This window comes from Crotalus tigris, unplaced genomic scaffold (assembly GCF_016545835.1).
Source record: "Crotalus tigris isolate CLP2741 ecotype Arizona unplaced genomic scaffold, ASM1654583v1 scf7180000017559.9942113025:1136094, whole genome shotgun sequence".
NCBI lineage: Eukaryota > Metazoa > Chordata > Lepidosauria > Squamata > Viperidae > Crotalus > Crotalus tigris.
Genome location: NW_024096473.1, coordinates 570,423 through 595,000, shown reverse-complemented (window position 1 = coordinate 595,000; position 24,578 = coordinate 570,423). Strand labels below are relative to the sequence as shown.

At 42.6% G+C, this 24,578-nt stretch overlaps 1 protein-coding gene across 1 annotated transcript in view; it reads left to right on the top strand.

The window, feature by feature from the left end:
- CUNH4orf19 (chromosome unknown C4orf19 homolog) overlaps window positions 1-22,078 on the top strand; it is a 47,863-nt gene extending 25,785 nt beyond the window's left edge. The window contains exons 2-4 of the mRNA XM_039347584.1: window positions 15,948-15,996; window positions 20,179-20,232; window positions 20,676-22,078. Of these exons, the coding sequence (XP_039203518.1) occupies window positions 20,201-20,232; window positions 20,676-21,606 (963 nt within the window). The 5' untranslated portion in view covers window positions 15,948-15,996; window positions 20,179-20,200 and the 3' untranslated portion in view covers window positions 21,607-22,078. The remainder of the gene's footprint in view (window positions 1-15,947; window positions 15,997-20,178; window positions 20,233-20,675) is intronic.
- Window positions 22,079-24,578: the final 2,500 nt, after the last annotated feature.

Here is a 24,578-nt window from a genome sequence, read left to right as displayed (position 1 = left end):
CATTGTTGTGATAACCAGGTTTGGCCACAGAGCCCCAGGGAAGCTTATACAGGAAGTATAATAATAATAATAGTAGTAGTAAAGTTCATCTAGGAGGTGATCTAGTCCAACCCCCTGCTCAGGTAGGAAACCCTACACCATTTCGGACAAATGGCTGTCCAGTCTCTTCTTAAAATATTCCAGTGTTGGAGCATTTACTTCTTCTGGAGGCAGGCTGTTCCGCTGATTAATTGTTCTCACTGTCAGGAAGTTTCTCCTTAGTTCTAGGTTGCTTCTCTCCTTGATTAGTTTCCACCCGTTGCTTCTTGTCCTGCCTTCAGGTGCTTTGGAAAATAGCTTAATTCCCTCTTCTTTAGGGCAGCCCCTGAGATATTGGAATACTGCTATCATGTCCCCCCTTGTCCTTCTCTTCGTTAAACTAGACATACCCAATTCTAGCAACCGTTCCTTATATGTTTTAGCCTCCAGTCCCCTAATCATCTTTGTTGCTCTTCTCTGTACTCTTTCTAGAGTCTCAACATCTTTTTTACATCGTGGTGACCCAAACTGGATGCAGTATTCCAAGTGTGGCCTTACCAAGGCATTGAAGAGTGGCATTAATACTTCACGTGATCTTGATTCTATCCCTCTGTTAATGCAGCCTAGCACTGTGTTGGCCTTTTTGGCAGCTGCAGCACACGACTGGCTCCTATTTAGGTGATTGTCTACTAGGACTCCAAGGTCCCTCTCACAGTTACTACTATTGAGCATGGTGCCACCTATGCTGTACTTGTGCATTTGGTTTTTCTTGCCTAAATGTAGAACCTTGCTTTTTTCACCATTGAATTTCATTTTGTTAGTTAGTGCCCAGTGTTCAAGTCTGTCCAGATCCTTCTGTATCTTAAGCTTGTCTTCTGGAATGTTGGGTATTCCTGCCAGCTTGGTGTCGTCCTTGACTCACGGCCATGACTGAGCTCGAGATTCCCGTTGCTAAGCAAGACAGTTCTGAGGTGAATTTTTGCCTCTTTTTATGACCTTTCTCTTCACCATTGTTAAGTGAGTCCCTTCGTTAGTTAGTAATATGGTTGATAAGGGAAATTGTCTGAAGGTACCAAGAGGTGATCACACTGGAACCGTCATAAAGACACTCCATTTACCAAGTTTCTGAATTTTTAATCATGGCGACGCTGTAACGGTCATTAAGTGGGAAAAACAGCCCTACGTTCCTTTTATTTCCAGTGCCGTTGCAACTTTGAACCGTCACTAATTGAATTGTTGTAAGTTGAGAGCTACCTGTATAGCTTTGGGTATTGATTTGCATTTTAATGCCCTGCTTAGGCAATTTTGTTTAATCCATCTCAGTGGCACACGAAGCACCGGAATTATGGAAGTGGAAATTAGAGCCTCAATTTCGGATACTGACCGGGCCTTTTGATTTCTTTATCAAATATAGATACCGCCCATCTCCCTCTCCATTTACTAAATGATGGTTGTGAGACAAGGACTTACCTGTACAGGTGGGGAGGACCGCGGAATAGAAGACAGGCTGAAATGTTTTTCCTTTCCACTGAATGAACCATTTATTTATGAAATTAGAGAAGGTATTTCAACGATCTAGAGAGAGAATAAAAGGGGAAATCATCAAATTTACAGACATGGTCAGGATCCCAAAAGATCTTGATGTCATGATTCCGACAGATGAAACTCTTCAAAAGAACTTTGAGGCATTGTTTACCTTAAAGAATCTTTATTTGAGAAGCATGGCATTGGCACGTACATAGCCAAAGCCAAAATCTGAATTCCCCTCCCCTAAGCACATAGTATCAAAGCATAAATCCTAAAACATATGAAGGAATAGTTGCAGGAATTGGGTATGTCTGGCTAGTGAAAAGGACTAGGGGTGAAATTTTACTATTTGAGGGGCTGCCACAAATAAGAGGGGGTCAGAAGGCAGGACAAGAAACAATGGGTGGAAAGTAATCAAGGAGAGAAGCAATGTAGAACTAAGGAGAAATTTCCTAACAGTGAGAACAATTAACCAGTGGAACGACTTGCCTCCAGAAGTGGCGAATGCTCCAAAACTGGAAGTTTTTAAGAAGAGATTGGACAGCCATTTGTCTGAATCAAATGGTCTCTTGTTTGAGCAGAGGGTTGGAATAGAAGACCTCCAAGGTCCCTTCCAACTCTGTTATTTTACTATTCTCTTATTTAGTCATATCCTCCAGAGCCAAAACTTTTCCATGGAATCAGCTTATACATTCAACCTCCTGCTTCTCAAGCAGCCATTACTGAAAAACAGGGATCACCCCGGTGTCCGTGTGATTCTGTTTCAGTCTTTTACAGAGTCAGGGAAGAAGTTTGTGGAACCCTACATTCCACTATTAGGAGTACTCTAAAGAAACACCAGGGTGGACTCTGTACCTAGCAGCAATGAGAAGGTGCACAGGGCAACCTGAGGCAAGTATGAATGTCATGGAGGGGACACTGAAGGAATTAAGACAGAGGTCCCCAATCTTTTGGGCACCAGGGACCAATTCCATGGAGAGAGGTTTTTCCACGGACTGGAGGGTGTGTGGTTTTGTGTGCTGCCTGCATCCTGCAAATGGGGCTTTGCTTGTTTGTGCGGACCAGTTGCTGGCATGTCGTGGCCTGTTACTGGTCCACAGACCAAGGTTGAGGACCTCTGAATTAAGAGATCAGTTTTGCTGTTTTGACTGGGGATACCAGCTTTATTTTTATTTTATTTTTTGGAAGGGCCTCCAGCTGTCTTCCTTGCATGTTTGCTGCAAAAGACTTTGCTCTGGAATGTCGTTGGTCTCGCTGGGCAATTGGAAATATCTACGGAAAGGGAACGCTCCTGCGGCCTGTTGCATTGCAGTGTCAACGCTGCTAACATTGGGCGTTCTTGCTTTGACAACATATGAAGATGCAGCCTTTTTCTTCCTTATGCTTTACTCTTAGAATTAGATGATGCTGTGGGAGGAGGCAGAATGTGGTGGGAGTTAGTTAGACATAACAATATTGTACTAGTCTGGGAATTCAGAGCTTGAAATAAGAGACGATAAGAATTGGCGGGCTGGAGAACAGGAGGGAAAGTCTGCATTTCAAGCTAATTGGAGAATGTGATTTATGTCGGTGAATTGGAGGAGGGAATTGTGCTTTGATACTATGTGCTCAGGGGAGGGGAATTCAGTTTTTGGCTTCGATTATGTTAGTGTCGATGCCATGCAACTTGAATAAAGATTCTTTAAGGTAAACAATGCCTCGAAGTTCTTTGAAGAGTTTCATTTGTCGGAACCATGACCTGCACACTTCAGTACAAATGTTCCGTTCAATAAATAAATCTTTAGATAAACAACTGGTACACCCGATTCCTGACATCTGGCAGACTTTCCTAAACTAGGTTATCAGAAGGAAACTTTATTTTGGACGTCCCCAAAGGCTGGAAAAATGTCCTTGCCCCTTTACAGCTTAAGGCCAGTGTGGAGCCCAAATTTATTTTGCTAAGCAAGGCCGTTCTTAAGCCAGCTCTGGCCCATTTTACGCCCTTTTTTGCCGCAATTGTTAAGGGAATTGCTGCAGTGGTTAAGTTAGCAAGTGAATCTGTCTTCCCCATGGATGCTTGCAAAAGGGGATCACATGAATAACAACTGCAGTGATTCAAGAAAGTGCGTAAAACGGGGCAAAATTCACTTAGCCAAGGTTTCACTTAGTGACAGAAACGTTGGGCTTAGTTGTCATAAGTTGAAGACTACCTGTATAACAGATTAATGACAGATAGATAAATTGCAAATAGAATTTGAAGTTTAAACATTTGGAGGGGGCTGTTTTTTTTTCAAGGGGTTGGAACTAATATTGTTGCACTACACTTATCGGTATTCAGCTAGGGGGATTATATGTGTATACATGTTCTTTTTTATTCCACCTTTTTTGTTTTAACACCTTGTTTTTTCTTTTCTTGTCCTTTATTGGGGAGTTTTGCATTTTAACTTTGTTTTGAATAAAATGAAAACTACCTGAAAACAAGAAAAAGAAAGAAAGCAAGGTGACCGATTTGCAAAACAGGATTGCATGCTGAGCTGATTTCTTTTTCTGCCCAGGACAGCAGAAATCCGGATTAAGTTCCTTCTCTGGGCGCTGATTTGTATAAGTACTATAGATGCTTGTGGTGGGGCATTTTTACAAGCTCATTATTTCTTTGCACCTTAAATTGTTGAATTGCAAGGGCTCACCTTGCTGAGCCTGAAGACTCCCAGTGATGAGGAGGACCTTAATAAAGTGCCTTTCACATCTACACCTTTTTAATTGCCCTTACTTATGAACTTTTAATAACAATTGGTCCTGAAGCTGCCTCTGGATCAACGAGTTTGAATGAATGAAGAATAAATGAATGACAGTGGCAGGTTTCAATAAAGGAAACTATTTGTAGATCAGGGTTGAAATGATGGCTCCTGGGTGCTCTCTAAGCTTGCTTGTTTTCTTGCGGACATTTCATGATGTTTCATATATATATGAATTCTTCCTTAGTGACCACAACTGAGATAGTCACAGTCACTACGTAAAATGTCAGACTCAGAACATCGTCTCTGCTGCCATGCACCAGTTGTAAACATGAGGACTAGTTGTAAGGTTTTTTTTTCTTTTTTTAGCACCATTGTAAATTTGAAAGGTTGCTAAATGAGCATTCGATATGCTTGCTGCCTGAATAAAGGTGGGATTAAAAAAAAAACCTTTAAAAAAAGAGTTGGAACAGAAAGAGCTAGATAGCACAACTATGCTGAACGTGCTTGTTATTTTTCACCATTGCATTTTACAAAGAAATGATTGTTCTCCCTTGCAGGAAAAAGTCAGTTGCTTGATAAAGCTGCTTGATAAAACTTCCCCGATGCATTTGAGAGCCAAATTTTAATTTGACGCTTGCTCCTAAAATTCACATTTTCATCAGAGCAGGTCCAGGCTGTCTCAACTTTAAAAAAAACAATTAGAATAGAATAGAATAGAATAGAATAGAGTAGAGTAGAGTAGAGTAGAGTAGAGTAGAGTAGAGTAGAGTAGAGTAGAGTAGAGTAGAGTAGAGTAGAGTAGAATGTGGAATAGAATAGAATAGAATAGAATAGAATAGAATAGAATAGAATAGAATAGAATAGAATAGAATAGAATAGAGAATGGGAATGAAAGGGAAGAGAAGAGAAGAGAAGAGAAGAGAAGAGAAGAGAAGAGAAAAGAGAAGAGCGCTGGAAGGGACCTTAGAGGTCTTCTAGTCCAGCCCCAATTTTTCTGGTAAGCTACTGCTGGAAGAAATTAGACAGTGTAGGAAATATTACTTTTGAGGCCTGCTTTCAAGAATCCCCATGTGATGCGCTACACTCACTACAGTTAGTGAGATGCTCCGTTTATTTCATTTTTTTTTTCATTTCTTAACACTGTGACCAGCAGAAGAAAGAGATGCGTTGCATAAAATCTTTGGCATCTGCTGGAGGGCAAAGCAGTAATTGGCGAGTGGTGTCTTCAATAGTTTGAGGTCAGCAGGTGTGAGACAATTGCTCTAGGAGAGACTTGGAGATTGGATTTTGCTGGGCTGGAAGTGATGAAGCTATTAATCTAATGGGCTGCTGCTGCAGGAGTAATTTCCCATTGGGTGTGCAGGTTGTGCTTTGACTTACAACCGTTTGTTTTAATGTCTGTGGAGATTCGGGTCATGGATGTCCACAAAGGTGCTTTTTTTTTTTTTCCAAAAGGCAACTTGACTTTGTTTTTCCTTGAAGAAGTTTCGCTTCTCATCCAAGAAGCTTCTTCGGTTCTGACTGAAGAAGCCTCTTCATTTCTTCCTCTGAACTGAAGAAGCTTCTTAGAGGAGAAGCAAAACTAAGGAAAAACAAAGTCCAGCTGCCTTTTGGGAAAAAGCACACCTTTGGGGCAACCGTTTTGTTTAGCGGCCTTTCAAAATGACAACAAAATGTCACTGAAAAATTACAATACAATACAATACAATACAATACAATACAATACAATAGAGAATAGAATAATGAATAGAATAGAATAGAATAGAATAATGAATAGAATAGAATAGAATAATGAATAGAATAGAATAGAATAATGAATAGAATAGAATAATGAATAGAATAGAATAGAATAATGAATAGAATAGAATAGAATAGAATAATGAATAGAATAGAATAATGAATAGAATAGAATAGAATAGAATAGAATAGAATAGAATAGAATAGAAGACTTGGAAGGGACCTTGGAAGCCATCTAGTCCAACCCCCTTAAACCCTATACCGTTTCAGACAAAATGGTATTGTAGGGAGATGTTTTCGTTCAGAGTTACAATAGCCAGCAACTACTCCTCATGATCCACTTATGATAATAGAATATATGCAGGGTGGTGAATATATGCCAAGTGGTGAATTAAACCTTGGAGCAGTTTGACTCGCCTGGTGTGTTTACATTTTTAGCTGGGGGGGGGAGGTGGAGGTGATGTTCTTGTAAAACTCCTCACTTCCTCCACGTCACTTGGCAGCTGAGGAAAGCAGATAATCCAATTCATAAAAGAGAACCTGAATGATTCAGAACAGGCCAGCCAGTTTTACACGCCTAAAACTTTGCCTGTAAGGAAATGTCACATATTCTTATCACAATAAGGGGGTGTTTATCATATCTCCACAATTCTGTCCCATATGCAATCATTGGGACCAGTTTCCTGCTGTCTGCTTTTATGATTGGAATGAATGAAATGTTCGCAATTCAGCAGAAATCTCTTCCTGGGGGTTTTCCCACTTTCTCTTTAAAAAAAAAAAAAATGCCATTCCAACTATAAAAGGTTATTTTAGGGATTCCTGACAAAGATCTGCAAACGTATGCCAGCTTTTTCATTGCAGTTGATCTGTTAATATCTGGACCAGCTTTGCGACTTATTTCCAATAGCTATTTGTATTACATTTACCTGGTTTTAATAATGTTTCCAACTGAAGTGCTGGATAACATGCTGAAAATATTATAAGGGCGAAGATATACATTGCAATGGGTGGCTGTGAAAGTTGGACCATAAGAAAAGCTGAGCGCCAAAGAATGGAGGCCTTTGAACTATGGTGCTGGAGAAGACTCCTGCGAGTCCCTTGGACTGCAAGGCGATCCAACCGGTCAGTCCTGGAGAAGATCAACCCTGACTGCTCTTTAGAAGGCCAAATCCTGAAGTTGAACCTCAAGTCCTTTGGCCACCTAATGAGAAGGAAGGACTCACTGGAGAAGAGCCTAATGCTGGGAAAGAGGGAGGGCAAGAGAAGAAGGGGACAACAGAGAATGAGGTGGCTGGAGGGAGTCACCGAAGCAGCAGGCGTGAGCTTAGATGTACTCCAGAAGATGGTAGAGGACAGGAAGGCCTGGAGGAACATTGTCCATGGGGTCACAATGGGTCGGACATGACTTCGCAACTAACAACAACAATACATATACATATACATATTTTTTGGACTGCAGCCAAGAAATTAAAAGATGTTTGCTCCTGGGGAGGAAAGCTATGGCAAATCTAGACAGCATGGTAAAAAACAGAGACATCACCCTGCCAACAAAAGTATGCATAGTCAAGGCCATGGTTTTCCCAGTTGCAATGTATGGATGTGAAAGTTGGACGATAAGAAAGGCTGAGCGCCAAAGAATGGAGGCCTTTGAACTATGGTGCTGGAGAAGACTCCTGCGAGTCCCCTGGACTGCAAGGTGATCAAACCGGTCAGTCCTAGAGGAGATCAACCCCGACTGCTCTTTAGAAGGCCAGATCCTGAAGTTGAAACTCAAGTACTTTGGCCACCTAATGAGAAGGAAGGACTCCCTGGAGAAGGGCCTAATGCTGGGAAAGATGGAGGGCAAGAGAAGAAGGGGACGACAGAGAATGAGGTGGCTGGATGGAGTCACTGAAGCAGCAGGCGTGAGCTTACATGGACTCCAGAAGATGGTAGAGGACAGGAAGGCCTGGAGGGACGTGGTCCATGGGGTCGTGATGGGTTAGACGTGACTTTGCAATTAACCACCACAACAACAAAGAGATAAAACTGTGAAATTATTTTCCTCATCCCTTCTATTTTTGATGAAGTAAATCCTTTCAGATTCTGGAATTCATGGTCTAATAGCACCAATATATTGCAGTGAACTGTGAATTTAAAAAAAAAAAACAAGCTGCAAAATATTTGAAGGGTTATCTGATCTTGGTTAGAGAACATGCATATAGATATTATGATTATCACCAGCATAGGGGCAAATCTTAAAAAAAGACTATTTATGACCAAGGGTGACAAAACATTACTTTGTACTTGCTTTTTGTTGAGTTTCCTTCTGGGAAGGAAATTTTTTTTTTTTCCTCCTGCGATACAACTGCCTATTTGGGGGTTCTTTTGTGGAGCTTGAAATGCAAATTCTGTTGATCGTGCAAACAACCAAAACCCAATAAAATCCATTTCATTTCCCTGTGTAGCATTCCAACATAAGGCATTTCCATGGTGACTCTCAACTCAAACTTCAAACTTATAGTCTAAGCAGAGACTTGATATTGATGATAGATAGATAGATAGATAGATAGATAGATAGATAGATAGATAGATAGATAGATAGATAGAAGTAGAGGTAGAGGTAGAGCGAGAGATAATACAGTGTAAATCATAGAGTTAGAGAGATTTGATATAGAAGATAGATAGATAGATAGATAGATAGATAGATAGATAGATAGATAGATAGATAGATAGATGTTAGATAGGGTTAGACAGAGTGAGATAGATAGATAGATAGATAGATAGATAGATAGATAGATAGATAGATAGGGTTAGACAGAGTGAGATAGATAGATAGATAGATAGATAGATAGATAGATAGATAGATAGATAGATAGATAGATAGGGTAGATAAAGTTAGATAGATAGATAGATAGATAGATAGATAGATAGATAGATAGGAAGGAAAGGAAGACAGGGCCACTCACAAAGGACTCAAATGTTTATACACTAACGCACAGAGTATGAACAGCAAACAGGGTGAACTAGAAATTCAGGTTAATGAGGGAAGATACGATATTGTTGCCATTACGGAAACATGGTGGGATGAAACCCACACATGGAACACACAGCTAGAGGGATTTAAATTATTTAAAAGAAACAGACCAAATAAAAGAGGAGGTGGAGTTGCTCTCTATATAAGAAATAACTACATCTCCACAGAAATAGAGTACAACAATGATAAAAACTGTCTTGAATGCATTTGGGTCAATATAAAAGGGGGGGGGAAATGACATTGCCATAGGTGTATACTACAGACCACCCAACCAAACAGAGGAAATAGATGAACTTTTTGCTAGTCAGCTAACTAAGGTATGTAGGAATAGTAATGGGGGACTTTAACTACCCTGACATCAACTGGGAGACAAACTCCGCACCAAGTGGAAGATCAAACAGGTCCCTGGCAAACCTAGCAGACAACTTTGTCTCCCAAAAAGTAGAAAAGGGAACTAGGGGATTAGCCATTTTGGATCTAATTCTCACTAACAGAGATGAAATGATAGAAGGTGTTGAAGCCATAGGAACCCTGGGAGGAAGTGATCATGCAATATTAGAATTCAACATTATAGAAGCACAAGCAATAGAACACAGTCAAACTAGAGTCTTGGACTTCAAGAGAGCTAATTTCAATAAACTTAGAGAGGGCTTGGGAAGGATTCCATGGATGAGAATCCTCAATGGCTGAGGTGGCGCAGCAGTTAGGGTGCAGTACTGCAGGCCACTTTAGCTGACTGTGTTCAGCAGGTTAGCGGTTCAAATCTCACCGGCTCAAGGTTGACTCAGCCTTCCATCCTTCCGGGGTAGGTAAAATGAGGACCCAGATTGTTGGGGGCAATGTAAATATATATATACATTGCTTACTGGTGTACACCGCTTAGAGAGTGCTTGCACTTAAAGCGGTATATAAGTCTCATAAATAAAATAAGGGGAAAACAACTCAAGAAGCTTGGGAAATTTTGAAAAATGAGATAATAAAAGCACAGTCTAGCACAATACCAACAAAGAGGAAAAACAACAGCTCTCAAAAGAAACCAGCATGGCTGCATAAATAACTCTCTGACAAATTGAAAGATAAAAAGGACAAGTATAGAAAGTGGAAAGAGGGGAACATAACTAAGTCAGAATATCAGCAAATAGCCCGAGCCTGCAAAGATGAAGTGAAGAAAGCCAAGGCTCAAAATGAACTAAGGCTTGCGACCAAAGTCAAAAATAACAAAAAAAGCTTCTTTCAACATGTAAAAAACAAGAAAAAAGTGAAGGAAATGATTGGTCCATTAGTGGGTGGAAGTGGCAAGAAGGTGACAAGCAACAGGGAGAAAGCAGAACTATTTAACTCGTTTTTTGCATCTGTCTTTACACAAAGGGAAAAAACAGACCAACCTATCAAAAATGTGCCATAAAAAACAAAATAAAACACAAGTTAAGAGGGCAAGAAATGGTTGAGCACCTGTCCAGCCTAGATGAGTTCAAATCACCAGGACCAGATGGATTACACCCCAGAGTTCTCAAGGAACTGGCAGATGTGATATCGGAACCACTGAACTATATTTTTCAAAGATCCTGGAACACAGGGGAACTACCAGAGGACTGGAAAAGAGCTGATGTAGTTCCCATCCTCAAAAAAGGAAAAAAAATGGATCCAGGAAATTACAGACCTATCAGCCTGACCTCAATACCTGGGAAGATCCTGGAAAAGATAATCAAACAACGAATCAACAACACCTAGAGGCAAACAAAGTCATTACTAAAAGCCAACATGGGTTTGTCAAAAATAGATCATGCCAGACAAATCTTATTGCATTCTTTGACCAAGTGACAAAATTAGTGGATCAGAGGAATGCTGTGGACATAATTTACTTGGACTTCAGTAAGGCATTTGATAAAGTAGATCACAACCTACTACTTGATAAGATAGAAAAATGTGGGGTAGACAGAATCACCACCAGATGGATCCGTAGCTGGCTGACCGGCCGTACTCAGCGAGTGGTCCTCAATGGAACTGCATCTATATGGAGGGAAGTGTGTAGTGGGGTGCCCCAGGGCTCTGTTCTGGGCCCAGTACTTTTCAACATCTTCATCAACGATTTGGATGAAGGGATAGATGGGGAACTCATCAAATTTGCAGACGACACCAAGCTGGCAGGAATAGCCAACACTCCAGAAGACAGGCTTAAGATACAGAAGGATCTGGACAGACTTGAACACTGGGCACTAACTAACAAAATGAAATTCAATGGTGAAAAAAGCAAGGTTCTACATTTAGGCAAGAAAAACCAAATGCACAAGTACAGCATAGGTGGCACCATGCTCAATAGTAGTAATTGTGAGAGGGACCTCCGAGTCCTAATAGACAATCACCTTAAATATGAGCCAGCCGTGTGCTGCAGCTGCCAAAAAGGCCAACACAGTGCTAGGCTGCATTAACAGAGGGATAGAATCAAGATCACGTGAAGTATTAATACCACTCTTCAATGCCTTGGTAAGGCCACACTTGGAATACTGCATCCAGTTTTGGTCACCACGATGTAAAAAAGATGTTGAGACTCTAGAAAGAGTACAGAGAAGAGCAACAAAGATGATTAGGGGACTGGAGGCTAAAACATATAAGGAACGGTTGCTAGAATTGGGTATGTCTAGTTTAACGAAGAGAAGGACAAGGGGGGACATGATAGCAGTATTCCAATATCTCAGGGGCTGCCATAAAGAAGAGGGAATTAAGCTATTTTCCAAAGCACCTGAAGGCAGGACAAGAAGCAACGGGTGGAAACTAATCAAGGAGAGAAGCAACCTAGAACTAAGGAGAAACTTCCTGACAGTGAGAACAATTAATCAGTGGAACAGCCTGCCTCCAGAAACAGTAAATGCTCCAACACTGGAAGTTTTTAAGAAGAGACTGGACAGCCATTTGTCCGAAATGGTGTAGGGTTTCCTGCCTGAGCAGGGGGTTGGATGAGATGACCTCCAAGGTCCCTTCCAACTTTACTACTATTACTATTACGATAGGTAGGTAGGTAGGTAGGTAGGTAGGTAGGTAGGTAGATAGATAGATAGATAGATAGATAGATAGATAGATAGATAGATAGATAGATAGATAGATAGAAAGAAAGAAAGAAAGAAAGAAAGAAAGAAAGAAAGAAAGAAAGAAAGAAAGAAAGAAAGAATTGGAGTTGAAACTGGCTGGTGAATTCTGGGACTTGAAGTCCACAGCTCTTAAAGCTGCTGACGTTGGACGCCCTGGTTTACCCTATAAACTACATCATCTGTATGAAGTCCATGCTGAAAGTCCAATTAATGTTCAGATATCACCAGCCCATTATCATGTGCTGACAGAACAGGAAGGTGAAGTACCAAATTCAGAGAAAGTATATAGCTGGCTCTCTTGTGTCCTCTGAAAAGAGGGCCTGTGAAGGTGACGCTGTCTCTAATTCTTCAAGAGTCACCTCTTGAACTTTATCAACCCTCACACTATTTTGCTGTCGTCTTTCACATTCCAAATCATATTTCCAAAACAAGGTTGTTGTTTTTTGTCGGCGAACTTTTGTTTTTCTCGGCGAACTCAACGTCCCATTAGGGCAGATCTGGAGGTTACTGACGAAGCCTCCCCAGGACGTAGTAAGGTAGTAAGAAGCAAAACATGTTGACAAAATGAATCAAAGCAGCCCGTTGAGTGTGTCTCTAGTTGCAGGCTAGAGGTGAAACTGCAACTGCTCTGACAACAGCCCACCTGAAAGACTAGTTAGACAGGTAAGCAGCTGATTGGCCTTCCAACTGGCTCCGTGCTGCATTTTCCAGTGATATGTGTGTGTGTGTGTGTGTGTGTGTGTGTGTGTGTGTGTTATGCACAAATATCTAACCGATATTTCCTTCAGTTTCTTCTCTGGAGAAACATTTCCCAAACAGCAATGTGTCAGTTTTGGAACACAAGTAATCCTTGATTTATGACCACAATTGATCCCCCCCCAAAAAAAATTCTGTTGCTAAATGAGACATTTGTTAAGTGAGTTTTGCCCCGTTTTATGACATTTCTTGCCACCGTTCTTGTTAAGGGAAACATTTCCCAAACAGCAATGTGTCAGTTTTGGAACACAAGTAATCCTTGATTTATGACCACAATTGATCCCCCCCCAAAAAAAATTCTGTTGCTAAATGAGACATTTGTTAAGTGAGTTTCCCCGTTTTATGACATTTCTTGCCACCGTTCTTGTTAAGGGACTTGCTGCAGTTGTTAAATTAGTAATACGGTTAAGTGAATACGGCTTCCCCCGTTGACTTTGTGTCAAGATCCAATTCGAGAATCCAAACAAAACTCCGGATTCATTTCGTTTCCGGAAAGCTTACTATTTATTTAATAGACAGCTTGGTTATGTCAAAGCAAAAATAACTCTTGAGGTTCCAACACTCATTCATAGACGTAAACAATAGTTTTCCCAGCCAAACAACCAATGTCTTATGTAATCCATTGTCAACAAGTCCACTTTGTTATGGGAACCGGCTGCTTCAAATCCACACCTGTTCTGGTGTCCTTGACGAGCCTTCAGGCTCCCACGGTCTGCAGCTGAATTGAAGAAGTTTTGTTTCTCCATCTAAGCCACTTGAAAGTAACACCTCCTCCCCCTTAATCTAAAGGCAAGTTGAAACGCAGAGGAAGGTAGTTGCCAAAGTTTCATCCTTGACACTTTGCTTGTGTCAGCTTTTGCGACCTTCTGACAAGTCAGTCACAAACATGATGTCAACGCTGCTAACATCGGATGGAAATGGAGCCATCTTTTCTCTTTCGCTTTTAGAGTTAGATGATGCTGGGAGGGGGGATGTGAATGAGAGTCCAGTTAGACATAACAACAAATACTCAGTCGTGGGAATCAAGGTTATTGAGCCCAGAGCGGATAAAGATTTGGTGGGCTGGAGAGCTGGGGAGAAAGCCCGCGCTTCAAGCTAATTGGGGAATGTGATTTGTGACTGTTAATTGGAGGAGGGAATTGTGCTTTACTACTTTGTGCCCAGGGGACAGGAATTCAATTTTTGGCTTTAACTATGTAGTGCCAATGCTTTGTTTCTCGAAAAAAAAAAGATTCTTTAAGGTAAACAATGCCTCAAAGTTCTTTTGAAGAGATTCGTCTGTCAGAACCAGGACACATAAACCAGTTGCCAAGCGTCTGAATTTTGATCACGTGATCATGGGGGAATCATAAGTGTGAAAAATGGTCGTATGTCCCATTTTTCAGTGCCATTGTAATATTGAACAGTCACTAAACCAACTTTTGTAAGTCAAGGAATACAACCACGTTCCATTAATCTGGGTTAGCTCTGGATGGTGATTTATTTGAATGTATCTTTCCTGGCGACAACATCTTTAATCTCCAACTATCAGCCATGGTAACTTGGAGTACAAAAATATCTAGAGTTTTAATCCACTTGGCTCTAGATTGAGCAGAGAGAGAAGGTCACCGAGACATTTTGTGTGTTGCCGGTTACGAAACATAAGACGACAACTGAGGCTGGTTAGCTAGTTAGTTGTAACTTTATTGTGGTTAGTTGCGAAGTCATGTCCGACCCGTAGCAACCCCATGGACCACGTTCGTCCAGGCCTTCCTGTCCTCTACCATCTTCTGGAGTCCATTGAAGCTCACGCCTACTGCTTCAGTGACTCCATCCAGCCATCTCATTCTCTTTTGTCCCATTCTTCTCTTGCCTCCATCTTTCCCAGCATTAGGCTCTTCTCCAGTGAGTCCTTCCTTCTCATTAGGTGGCCAAAGGACTTGAGTTTCAACTTCAGGATCTGGCCTTCTAAAGAGCAGTCAGGGTTGATCTCCTCTAGGACTGACCGGTTTGAATGCCTTGCAGTCCAGGGGACTCGCAGGAGTCTTCTCCAACACCAGAGTTCAAAGGCCTCCATTCTTCGGCACTCAGCCTTTCTTATGGTCCAACTTTCACAGCCATACATTGCAACTGGGAAAACCATGGCCTTGACTATACACATTTTTCTTGGCAGGGTGACGCTAATAATTAGCTATTCTATGGTGGATGGTTCCAGAACCTTCCAAACGAGGACAATTCAGAAAATGTAGGGGAGAGGATGCCTAAGTAACCATTAAAATTCAGACCAGGTTTAGGCAACTTGACGTTCTCCAAATGCTTTGGGGGTACAGTTCCCTTTTGCAGGTAGCCCTCAACCTACAAACAGTTCATTTAGTGACCACTCAAAGATACGACAGCACTGAAATAAGTGATCATTTTTTCACACTTACGACCATTGTAACATCCCCATGGTCACCTGATCAAAATTTGGACACTGGGCAACTGGTTGATGATTACGACAGTTGCCGTGTCCCGGGGAGGTCATGTGATCCCCTTTTGTGACAAGCAACAAGCAAGGTTGGTAACACAACGTTGTTACCAACTTAACCACTGAATTTAGCAACAGTGGCTTGTGAAATGGGGCAACGTAACACGTTTCACTTACTAACCGAAATGTTTCAGCTTAATTGTGGCGGTAAGTCAAGGACTACCTGTCTGTTTATTGCTTCTGACCTAATTGACTGGAGATGATGGACATTAATAACATAAAATAATCTGGAGAGCACCAGATTAGTTTGTCTCTCATCTAGGCACATGTTTCAGATAAAATCAGTGGGTCAAAAGTTAACTTCAGGCGAAAGCTATTGAAGGAAGCAACCCTAGAAATACGCTGGCTGAAAATAGTCAGATACTTCCTAGGTCCCGTGGCTGTCGCATTTCTTCTGGCTTTATCAGGAAATCTCAAAAAAGAATGCCTTGAATTTAAAAAAAAAAAATTGCAGGGTGCGTAGGCTGTTAGTTCTGTCTTTCTCAAGGGAAGACCCCGCTCTTCTCTGGGTTCTGCTTGGGGGCTAACCATACATTTTTAGTAGACTGATGTCTCCTAACCAGCTTTCGTAACTATCATTTCAGATGCCCGTGAGGTTAAAACCATGGTCCTGCAACTCCCTCTGATTGGTTGGTAAGTAGGCTAATCGAAAATATTTTCCTGTCCCTGTCTGTCTCAAGAACCTATTGTAACTTATAACAATATACTAAAATGGCCTTTTTTTTCCTATCCCTTGTAAATAGTGGTTATTTTCCAGTATGTGTGTGTAAGAGAGACAGACAGAGAGAGAGAGAGAGAGAGAAGAGAGAGGAGGGAAGGAGGAAGAGAGAGAGAGAAAGGAGGGAGAAAGAGAGAGGGAGAGAAAGAGAAGAAGCGTCATCAGCTTCTGATCAAGGAGAATACTTCTAGCTCAGGGTTGAAATAAAGGATCCTTGGTGCTCTCTGAGCTTGGTGGTTTTCTTGCAGATGTTTCATGAACCAAACTAGGTAACATCATCAGTGCTAGAAGGGAGGGGGTTTGCAGACAGGAGGAGGAGGAGGAGGAGGAGGAGGAGGAGGAGGAGGAGGAGGAGGAGGAGGAGGAGGAGAAGAAGAAGAAGAAGAAGAAGAAGAAGAAGAAGAAGAAGAAGAAGAAGAAGAAGAAGAAGAAGAAGAAGAAGAAGAAGAATAAGAAGAAGAAGAAGAAGAAGAAGAAGAAGAAGAAGAAGAAGAAGAAGAAGAAGAAGAAGAAGAAGAAGAAGAAGAAGAAGAAGAAGAAGAAGAAGAAGAAGAAGAAGAAGAAGAAGAAGAAGAAGAAGAAGAAGAATGAAAGGGCTGTGTGGTCCTTGGTGATCTCTGAGCTTGGTGGTTTCCTTGCAGACGTTTCATTACCCAACTAGGTAACATCATGAGTGCTAGAAGGGAGGGGGTTTGCAGAGAGGAAAAGGAGGAAGAGGAAGAGGAGAAGGAGAAGGAGGAGTACTGTGGGGTCCTTGGTGCTCTCTGAGCATGCTGGTTTTCTTGCAGACGTTTCATGAGCCAAACCAGTCAGGGCTAGCCCTGGTGAAGTTACCCTAGAGCTTGGTGGGCAGACGTTTCATTACCCAACTAGGTAACATCATGAGTGCTAGAAGGGAGGGGGTTTGCAGAGAGGAAAAGGAGGAAGAGGAAGAGGAGAAGGAGAAGGAGGAGTACTGTGGGGTCCTTGGTGCTCTCTGAGCATGCTGGTTTTCTTGCAGACGTTTCATGAGCCAAACCAGTCAGGGCTAGCCCTGGTGAAGTTACCTAGTTTGGGTCATGAAACGTCTGCAAGAAAACCAGCAAGCTCAGAGAGCACCAAGGATCCCAGTCCTCCTCCTCCTCCTCCTCCTCCTCCTCCTCCTCCCCCCCTCCTCCTCCTCCTCCTCCTCCTCCTCTCTGCAAACTCCCCCCTCTTCTAGAACTGAATTCTGATTCAAGAATATCAAGAACGACAACAACAAAAACCCCTCAAAACAATTTCAGTCCAAAACAGGGCACTTTTTAAATAAAGAAAGGGAAAAAAAAGCAGGAAGCACTCAATAACAGAAGGGATGCTTCCAAGCCCCCAAAGGGGAGTTACCTGCCTATTACACCCCTGACCCAAAATAAGTTCCTAGATTTGTATCAATTTGCCCAGGAGGCCAGGCCCATGTGCCAACTTGGAAATCATTAGTTTTAAACCCAACATAAGGATATCCAGGTAACCTTCAGATTTGCTCAATGGGCTACATTGAATATTTAAGAGTAGAAGAAGAAGAAGAAGAAGAAGAAGAAGAAGAAGAAGAAAGAAGAAGAAGAAGAAGAAGAAGAAGAAGAAGAAGAAGAAGAAGAAGAAGAAGAAGAAGAAGAAGAAGAAGAAGAAGAAGAAGAAGAAGAAGAAGAAGAAGAATGAAAGGGCTGTGTGGTCCTTGGTGATCTCTGAGCTTGGTGGTTTCCTTGCAGACGTTTCATTACCCAACTAGGTAACATCATGAGTGCTAGAAGGGAGGGGGTTTGCAGAGAGGAGAAGGAGGAAGAGGAAGAGGAGAAGGAGAAGGAGGAGTACTGTGGGGTCCTTGGTGCTCTCTGAGCATGCTGGTTTTCTTGCAGACGTTTCATGAGCCAAACCAGTCAGGGCTAGCCCTGGTGAAGTTACCTAGTTTGGGTCATGAAACGTCTGCAAGAAAACCAGCAAGCTCAGAGAGCACCAAGGATCCCAGTCCTCCTCCTCCTCCTCCTCCTCCTCCTCCTCCTCCCCCCCTCCTCCTCCTCCTCCTCCTCCTCCTCTCTGCAAACTCCCCCCTCTTCTAGAACTGAATTCTGATTCAAGAATATCAAGAACGACAACAACAAAAACCCCTCAAAACAATTTCAGTCCAAAACAGGGCACTTTTTAAATAAAGAAAGGGAAAAAAAAGCAGGAAGCACTCAATAACAGAAGGGATGCTTCCAAGCCCCCAAAGGGGAGTTACCTGCCTATTACACCCCTGACCCAAAATAAGTTCCTAGATTTGTATCAATTTGCCCAGGAGGCCAGGCCCATGTGCCAACTTGGAAATCATTAGTTTTAAACCCAACATACGGATATCCAGGTAACCTTCAGATTTGCTCAATGGGCTACATTGAATATTTAAGAGTAGGGATGATGTTGTCTAGTTGGGGAATGAAACATGAGTAAGAAACCCACCAAGCTCAGAGAGCATCAAAGACCCCACAATCCTTTTCTTCTTCTTCTTCTTCTTCCTCTTCTTCTTCTTCTTCTTCTTCTTCTTCTTCTTCTTCTTCTTCTTCTTCTTCTTCTTCTTCTTCTTCTTCTTCTTCCTCCTCCTCCTCCTCCTCCTCCTCCTCCCCACTTTCTTCTGGCACTGATGATGTTACCTAGTTGGGTAACGAAACATCTACAAGAGAACCACCAAGCTCAGAGAACGAAGCACCCAACTGTCATTCTCCTCCTCTTCCTCTTCCTCTTCCTCTTCCTCTTTCTCCTCTTCCTCCTCCTCCTCTACAAACCCCACTTCCTTCTGGCACTGATGATGTTACCTAGTTGGGTAACGAAACATCTACAAGAGAACCACCAAGCTCAGAGAACGAAGCACCCAACTGTCATTCTCCTCCTCTTCCTCTTCCTCTTCCTCTTTCTCCTCTTCCTCCTCCTCCTCCTCCTCTACAAACCCCACTTCCTTCTGGCACTGATGATGTTACCTAGTTGGGTAACGAAACATCTACAAGAGAACCTCCATGCTCAGAGAACCAAACACCCCACTGTCATTCTCCTCCTCCTCCTCTTCCTCCTCCTCCTCTTAAAAGAGTGGATGAATCTTTTCAATTTATCCGCTGCGGCGTATCTTCTAAATGTTGCAGTTGCAGGACTCTAGGTTTAGTTCTCCGCTCCTGTCTCACTTCTCAGCAGAGCTTTCCAGCTCATTTCAACTCCATTTCGAACGAAATACACCGCTGGTTAATATTTAACCAAGGAAATACTTTCTAATTCTGTCCTGTTTGGTAGAGGAAGAAAAACACCTTTGCGGTTTATCTAGTTTATCTAGTTTAACCTTGCGTCTTCAATATGAAAACAATGAAAGAATGAGAGGGAGGGAGGGAGAGAGAGAGAGAAGAAGAAGAAGAAGAAGAAGAAGAAGAAGAAGAAGAAGAAGAAGAAGAAGAAGAAGAAGAAGAAGAAGAAGAAGAAGAAGAAGAAAGAAAGAAAGAAAGAAGAAGAAGAAGAAGAAGAAGAAGAAGAAGAAGAAGAAGAAGAAAGAAAGAAAGAAAGAAAGAAAGAAAGAAAGAAAGAAAGGAAAACAAACTGTATACAGGCAGATCATGTGTTTCTCTCCTGGTTGGTTGCACAAATATTTATGCAGACTGCTGGTGAAAGAAAGAAAGAAAGAAAGAAAGAAAGAAAGAAAGAAAGAAAGAAAGAAAGAAAGAAAGAAAGAAAGAAAGAAAGAAAGAAAGAAAGAAAGAAAGAAAGAAAAACGGTATACAGGCAGATCATGTGTTTCTCTCCTGGTTGGTTGCACAAATATTTATGAAGAAAGGAAAAGAAAGAAAGAAAGAAAGAAAGAAAGAAAGAAAGAAAGAAAGAAAGAAAGAAAGAAAGAAAGAGGGAGGGAGGGAGGGAGACAGGGAGGGAGGGGAATGTAAGAAACATGCTGATTGAGAGTCCAGTCAGATGTCATCACCTTTAGTGTTTCCCATGTTTAATCATAATTGGAAACTCATTTTATCCAATGGGCACTTTCAAAAAATAAAGTGGAAAGTCCCACCTCTTGCTATTTTGCATAAAATTCCCTGCTTCAGATGCCTGTCCACCCCCCCCCCCCTTTCTCTTTACAGATGCTGACAAAGAAGAATCCAGATGGGGTGCAAATGCTGTAAAATGATTAAAAGGTAGGATAGCTTCCATCTCATTTCTGGCAGGGCGTTAAACTCAAAGAAAGTTGATACAGCCAGCACATTAGCTTTTTTTAACTTATAAATTTGGCAAGCTGGGCCAACCTCAAAATTCTGAGTGGCCTGACAAAAGCAAAAAAAAAAAAAAAATTAAAAAAAAATATAATTGTTAATCCATTTTCCCCACAATGGACATCCATAAACAGTCAGCTAGAAGTTGAAAGCATGGTGGAATACTGTTTCGTTTTGTTTTTAATTGCGTAGCCCAACATAGAGAAAGTGTGCAGCTAACTTTAATTCCATTTCCGTGTAGTTGTGCCGTTTTGACGCTCAAAATTCAGATGAGAAAACCTTGGCGAAATTAGTGGGTTTTCTCCATAATCGGGGAAGGGGGGGGAAAAAACCCAAAGAATAACTGAATATTCTCAAATTTTCCCTAGCTACATCTTTCATCCCCAAGACGTGCAGACGACCGCCTACATCAGTGAGATCAATAACTACAAGACAGGTGATGAAGAAAGAGACAAATTTCATTGCAAGCAGGACAGTGATGTTCTGGGCTGTAGAAATGAACTTCCAATTGTTGAGACGCAGCTAGGAGCAAACCAATGCAGGTTCAACCACTCAAAAGATCCCCTCTGGAGTTACCGAATCCCTGCTCTTGGGGAGAAAGGACTTGGACACTCAGTAGAAAAATGCGGCATGAATGGGATCCATTCCTCCAAGAATGTCAGCCCGGTCCCTCATAATAAAACCCAACCTAGAGAGATTAACCTGTACAGTTCTTCTGGTCCGCTACTTGATCCTCCGGGCAAAAGAGTCTTCCAGCCAAAAATAGGTGACCAACTTGAGATCTTGGATCCTGAACCTCACCCAAAGCAGACTTTGGAAAGTTCAAATGCCCTTTGCAAAGAGGTTCCTCAGACTGATCCGATTTTTTCCATACAGTGTGCCCTCCCAGAGATACGAGGCAAAGACATTCCGTTGGATAGTCCATCTTCGTTCCTCGAAACCAACCATGTGGAGAAATCAAAGGCTGTTGGGCAGGAGAAGCTCTCAAACCACGTTGTGCAGATCAACCAGAGCACGGAGAGCCTAGCTATCATCCATAACTGGTATCCGTCGTGTGGTGAGTCCGATGAAGGGTACGGTGTCTGGAGGAGAAGTCCTTTCAGTATCTCTTTCGAGGACAACATGTCCAACATATCCGGAGGGAAGCAGGGAGAGTCCGCATGGGAAGCTAGGTGGGATGGCTTCACCGAGATAAATGGAGAACTGGAGGAAGACGCGGAAGTCGCGGAGGCCCTGGCCGCCCTGGAGGCTGCTACGGCAGGTGAAGTTTTTGAAGAGGATGGAGAAGAAGACTACTAGGTGGCTGTCGAGGTAGTGATAATATGTGTCTCATTAAGAGTAAGGAGTTGCTGCACCGAGAGAGCCATTTGGGGGTCTGGGCTCAGGATGTTCATAGCCGGTTGAAAGGAATCTACGCATAGACTGAGTAAGATATTTAATGATAGTGAGAGACCGTTGCGTCCACTCTGCACTTTTTCCAGTGCCACATAATGAGTCCTCATGAACCTCACCCATGGACCTTGGAGACCTTGCCTTCATCCAGCCAGACCAAGCCCTTTTTCATCGACCACGGTACACGAGCATATCGTTCTGTAAGGAACAGTTCTCAAGACCTACGTTTTGATGGCTTTGCAGGGTGCACGTATTGTCTGACGGGGCAAAGAGAAGACTCTTGATGGAAGAATAACAAAGAACGAACATGAATTCCTGGAGGGAAGGGGTGGGTTTTTAATAAACAAACTCTATGTAGCCCATTGTAGGGCTTAAGCGATAGCTTTTTTCGGTGTGTTGGTGTGTGTGTGTCCTGTTTCGAAGTGGTGGGAAAGTATGCTGGCGGTGGTCAGCAGTGACTAAGATTTGGTACGCAACCCGTTGTCCAAAAATTGGTTCGGCCTGGCGCAGAAGCCAGTCAGAGCCAGACACGAGAGATGGGACTTTTGCAAAACTTTTATTGAAGCGCTTCAGCCAAAGGGCCCCAGTCCAATTTGGGAGCTGAGACCCCCCTGAACAACGACAGCATAGCACGATCTTTTATGCAGTGGATTTCCAGAAATAGGGAAGTAACATTTCACAAAGCTAATATCTCTTTTTTTGGGGAGTTCTACCTCGCTTTTAGTCTACGTGTCCATTCCTTCCCTTTCCTTCCCGTGGAGAGACATGCAGGAGGAATCCTGTGTGAGAAGCCCCCCATTTTCCACACCCAGTGTGAGGAGGCCCTGCTATCTCTTCACCACTTGCTTTGCTCCTTCCCTGTTCAGCAACTGATTTTAGATAAGGTCCCCACTGCTCCTTTTGGTGTCTAGAACGGTTATTAAAGAAAATGGAATGGCCACGGATTCATAGGGAAGCAAATGTCTTTTTCTTTTCCTTTCCCCTTTTTTCCCCTTTCCTTCTTTCCTTTCCTTCTCTTCCCCTTCCCTTCCCTTCCTTTCCCTTCCCTTCCCTTTCCTTCTCTTCCCTTTCCTTTCTCTTCCCTTCCCTTCTCTTCCCCTTCCTTTCCCTTCCCTTTTGTTCTCTTCCCCTTCCTTTCCCTTCCCTCTTCCTTTCCTTTCCCTTTCCTTTCCTTCCCTTCCCTTTCATTCTCTTCCCCTTCCTTTCCCTTTCCTTCCCTTCTCTTCCCCTTCCTTTCCTTTCCTTTCTCTTCCCTTCTCTTTCCTTTCCTTCTCTTCCCCTTCCCTTCCCTTCCCTTCCCTTTCGTTCTCTTCCCCTTCCTTTCCTTCCTTTCCTTTCCTTTCATTCTTTTCCCCTTCCTTTCCCTTTCCTTCCCTTCTCTTCCCCTTCCTTTCCTTTCTCTTCCCTTCTCTTTCCTTTCCTTCTCTTCCCCTTCCCTTCCCTTCCCTTTCGTTCTCTTCCCCTTCCTTTCCTTTCCCTTCCCTTTCATTCTCTTCCCCTTCCTTTCCCTTTCCTTCCCTTCTCTTCCCCTTCCTTTCCTTTCCTTTCTCTTCCCTTCTCTTTCCTTTCCTTCTCTTCCCCTTCCCTTCCCTTCCCTTTCGTTCTCTTCCCCTTCCTTTCCTTTCCCTTCCCTTTCATTCTCTTCCCCTTCCTTTCCCTTTCCTTCCCTTCTCTTCCCCTTCCTTTCCTTTCTCTTCCCTTCTCTTTCCTTTTGTTCTCTTCCCCTTCCTTTCCTTTCCTTTCCTTTCGTTCTTTTCCCCTTCCTTTCCCTTCCCTTTCGTTCTCTTCCCCTTCCTTTCCTTTCCCTTTCCTTTCCTTCCCTTCCCTTTCATTCTCTTCCCCTTCCTTTCCCTTTCCTTCCCTTCTCTTCCCCTTCCTTTCCTTTCCTTTCTCTTCCCTTCTCTTTCCTTTCCTTCTCTTCCCCTTCCCTTCCCTTCCCTTCCCTTTCGTTCTCTTCCCCTTCCTTTCCTTCCTTTCCTTTCCTTTCATTCTTTTCCCCTTCCTTTCCCTTTCCTTCCCTTCTCTTCCCCTTCCTTTCCTTTCTCTTCCCTTCTCTTTCCTTTCCTTCTCTTCCCCTTCCCTTCCCTTCCCTTTCGTTCTCTTCCCCTTCCTTTCCTTTCCCTTCCCTTTCATTCTCTTCCCCTTCCTTTCCCTTTCCTTCCCTTCTCTTCCCCTTCCTTTCCTTTCCTTTCTCTTCCCTTCTCTTTCCTTTCCTTCTCTTCCCCTTCCCTTCCCTTCCCTTTCGTTCTCTTCCCCTTCCTTTCCTTTCCCCTTTCATTCTTTTCCCCTTCCTTTCCCTTTCCTTCCCTTCTCTTCCCCTTCCTTTCCTTTCTCTTCCCTTCTCTTTCCTTTCCTTCTCTTCCCCTTCCCTTCCCTTCCCTTTCGTTCTCTTCCCCTTCCTTTCCTTTCCCTTCCCTTTCATTCTCTTCCCCTTCCTTTCCCTTTCCTTCCCTTCTCTTCCCCTTCCTTTCCTTTCTCTTCCCTTCTCTTTCCTTTTGTTCTCTTCCCCTTCCTTTCCTTTCCTTTCCTTTCGTTCTTTTCCCCTTCCTTTCCCTTCCCTTTCGTTCTCTTCCCCTTCCCCTTCGTTTCCCTTCCCTCTTCCTTTCCTTCCCTTCCCTTTCCTTTCCTTTTCCTTTCCTTCACTCTTCCTTCCCTTCCCTTTCTCCTTTTTTCCAGCCTAAATTAAGGATACTTTACATGTCATGCTGAAATTTCTGCAAGGAAATGGTTTTCATGTATAAAGCCAAGGATTATAAGAAAGACTTTGGGATAATTTGCATTAAAATGATATCAGGAGATTTGCATTTTTTTCTTAAAAAAAAAAAACACCACATAAGAATTAGTAGTCTGGAAACTACAGAAAGCCTTTGTTCAGGTAA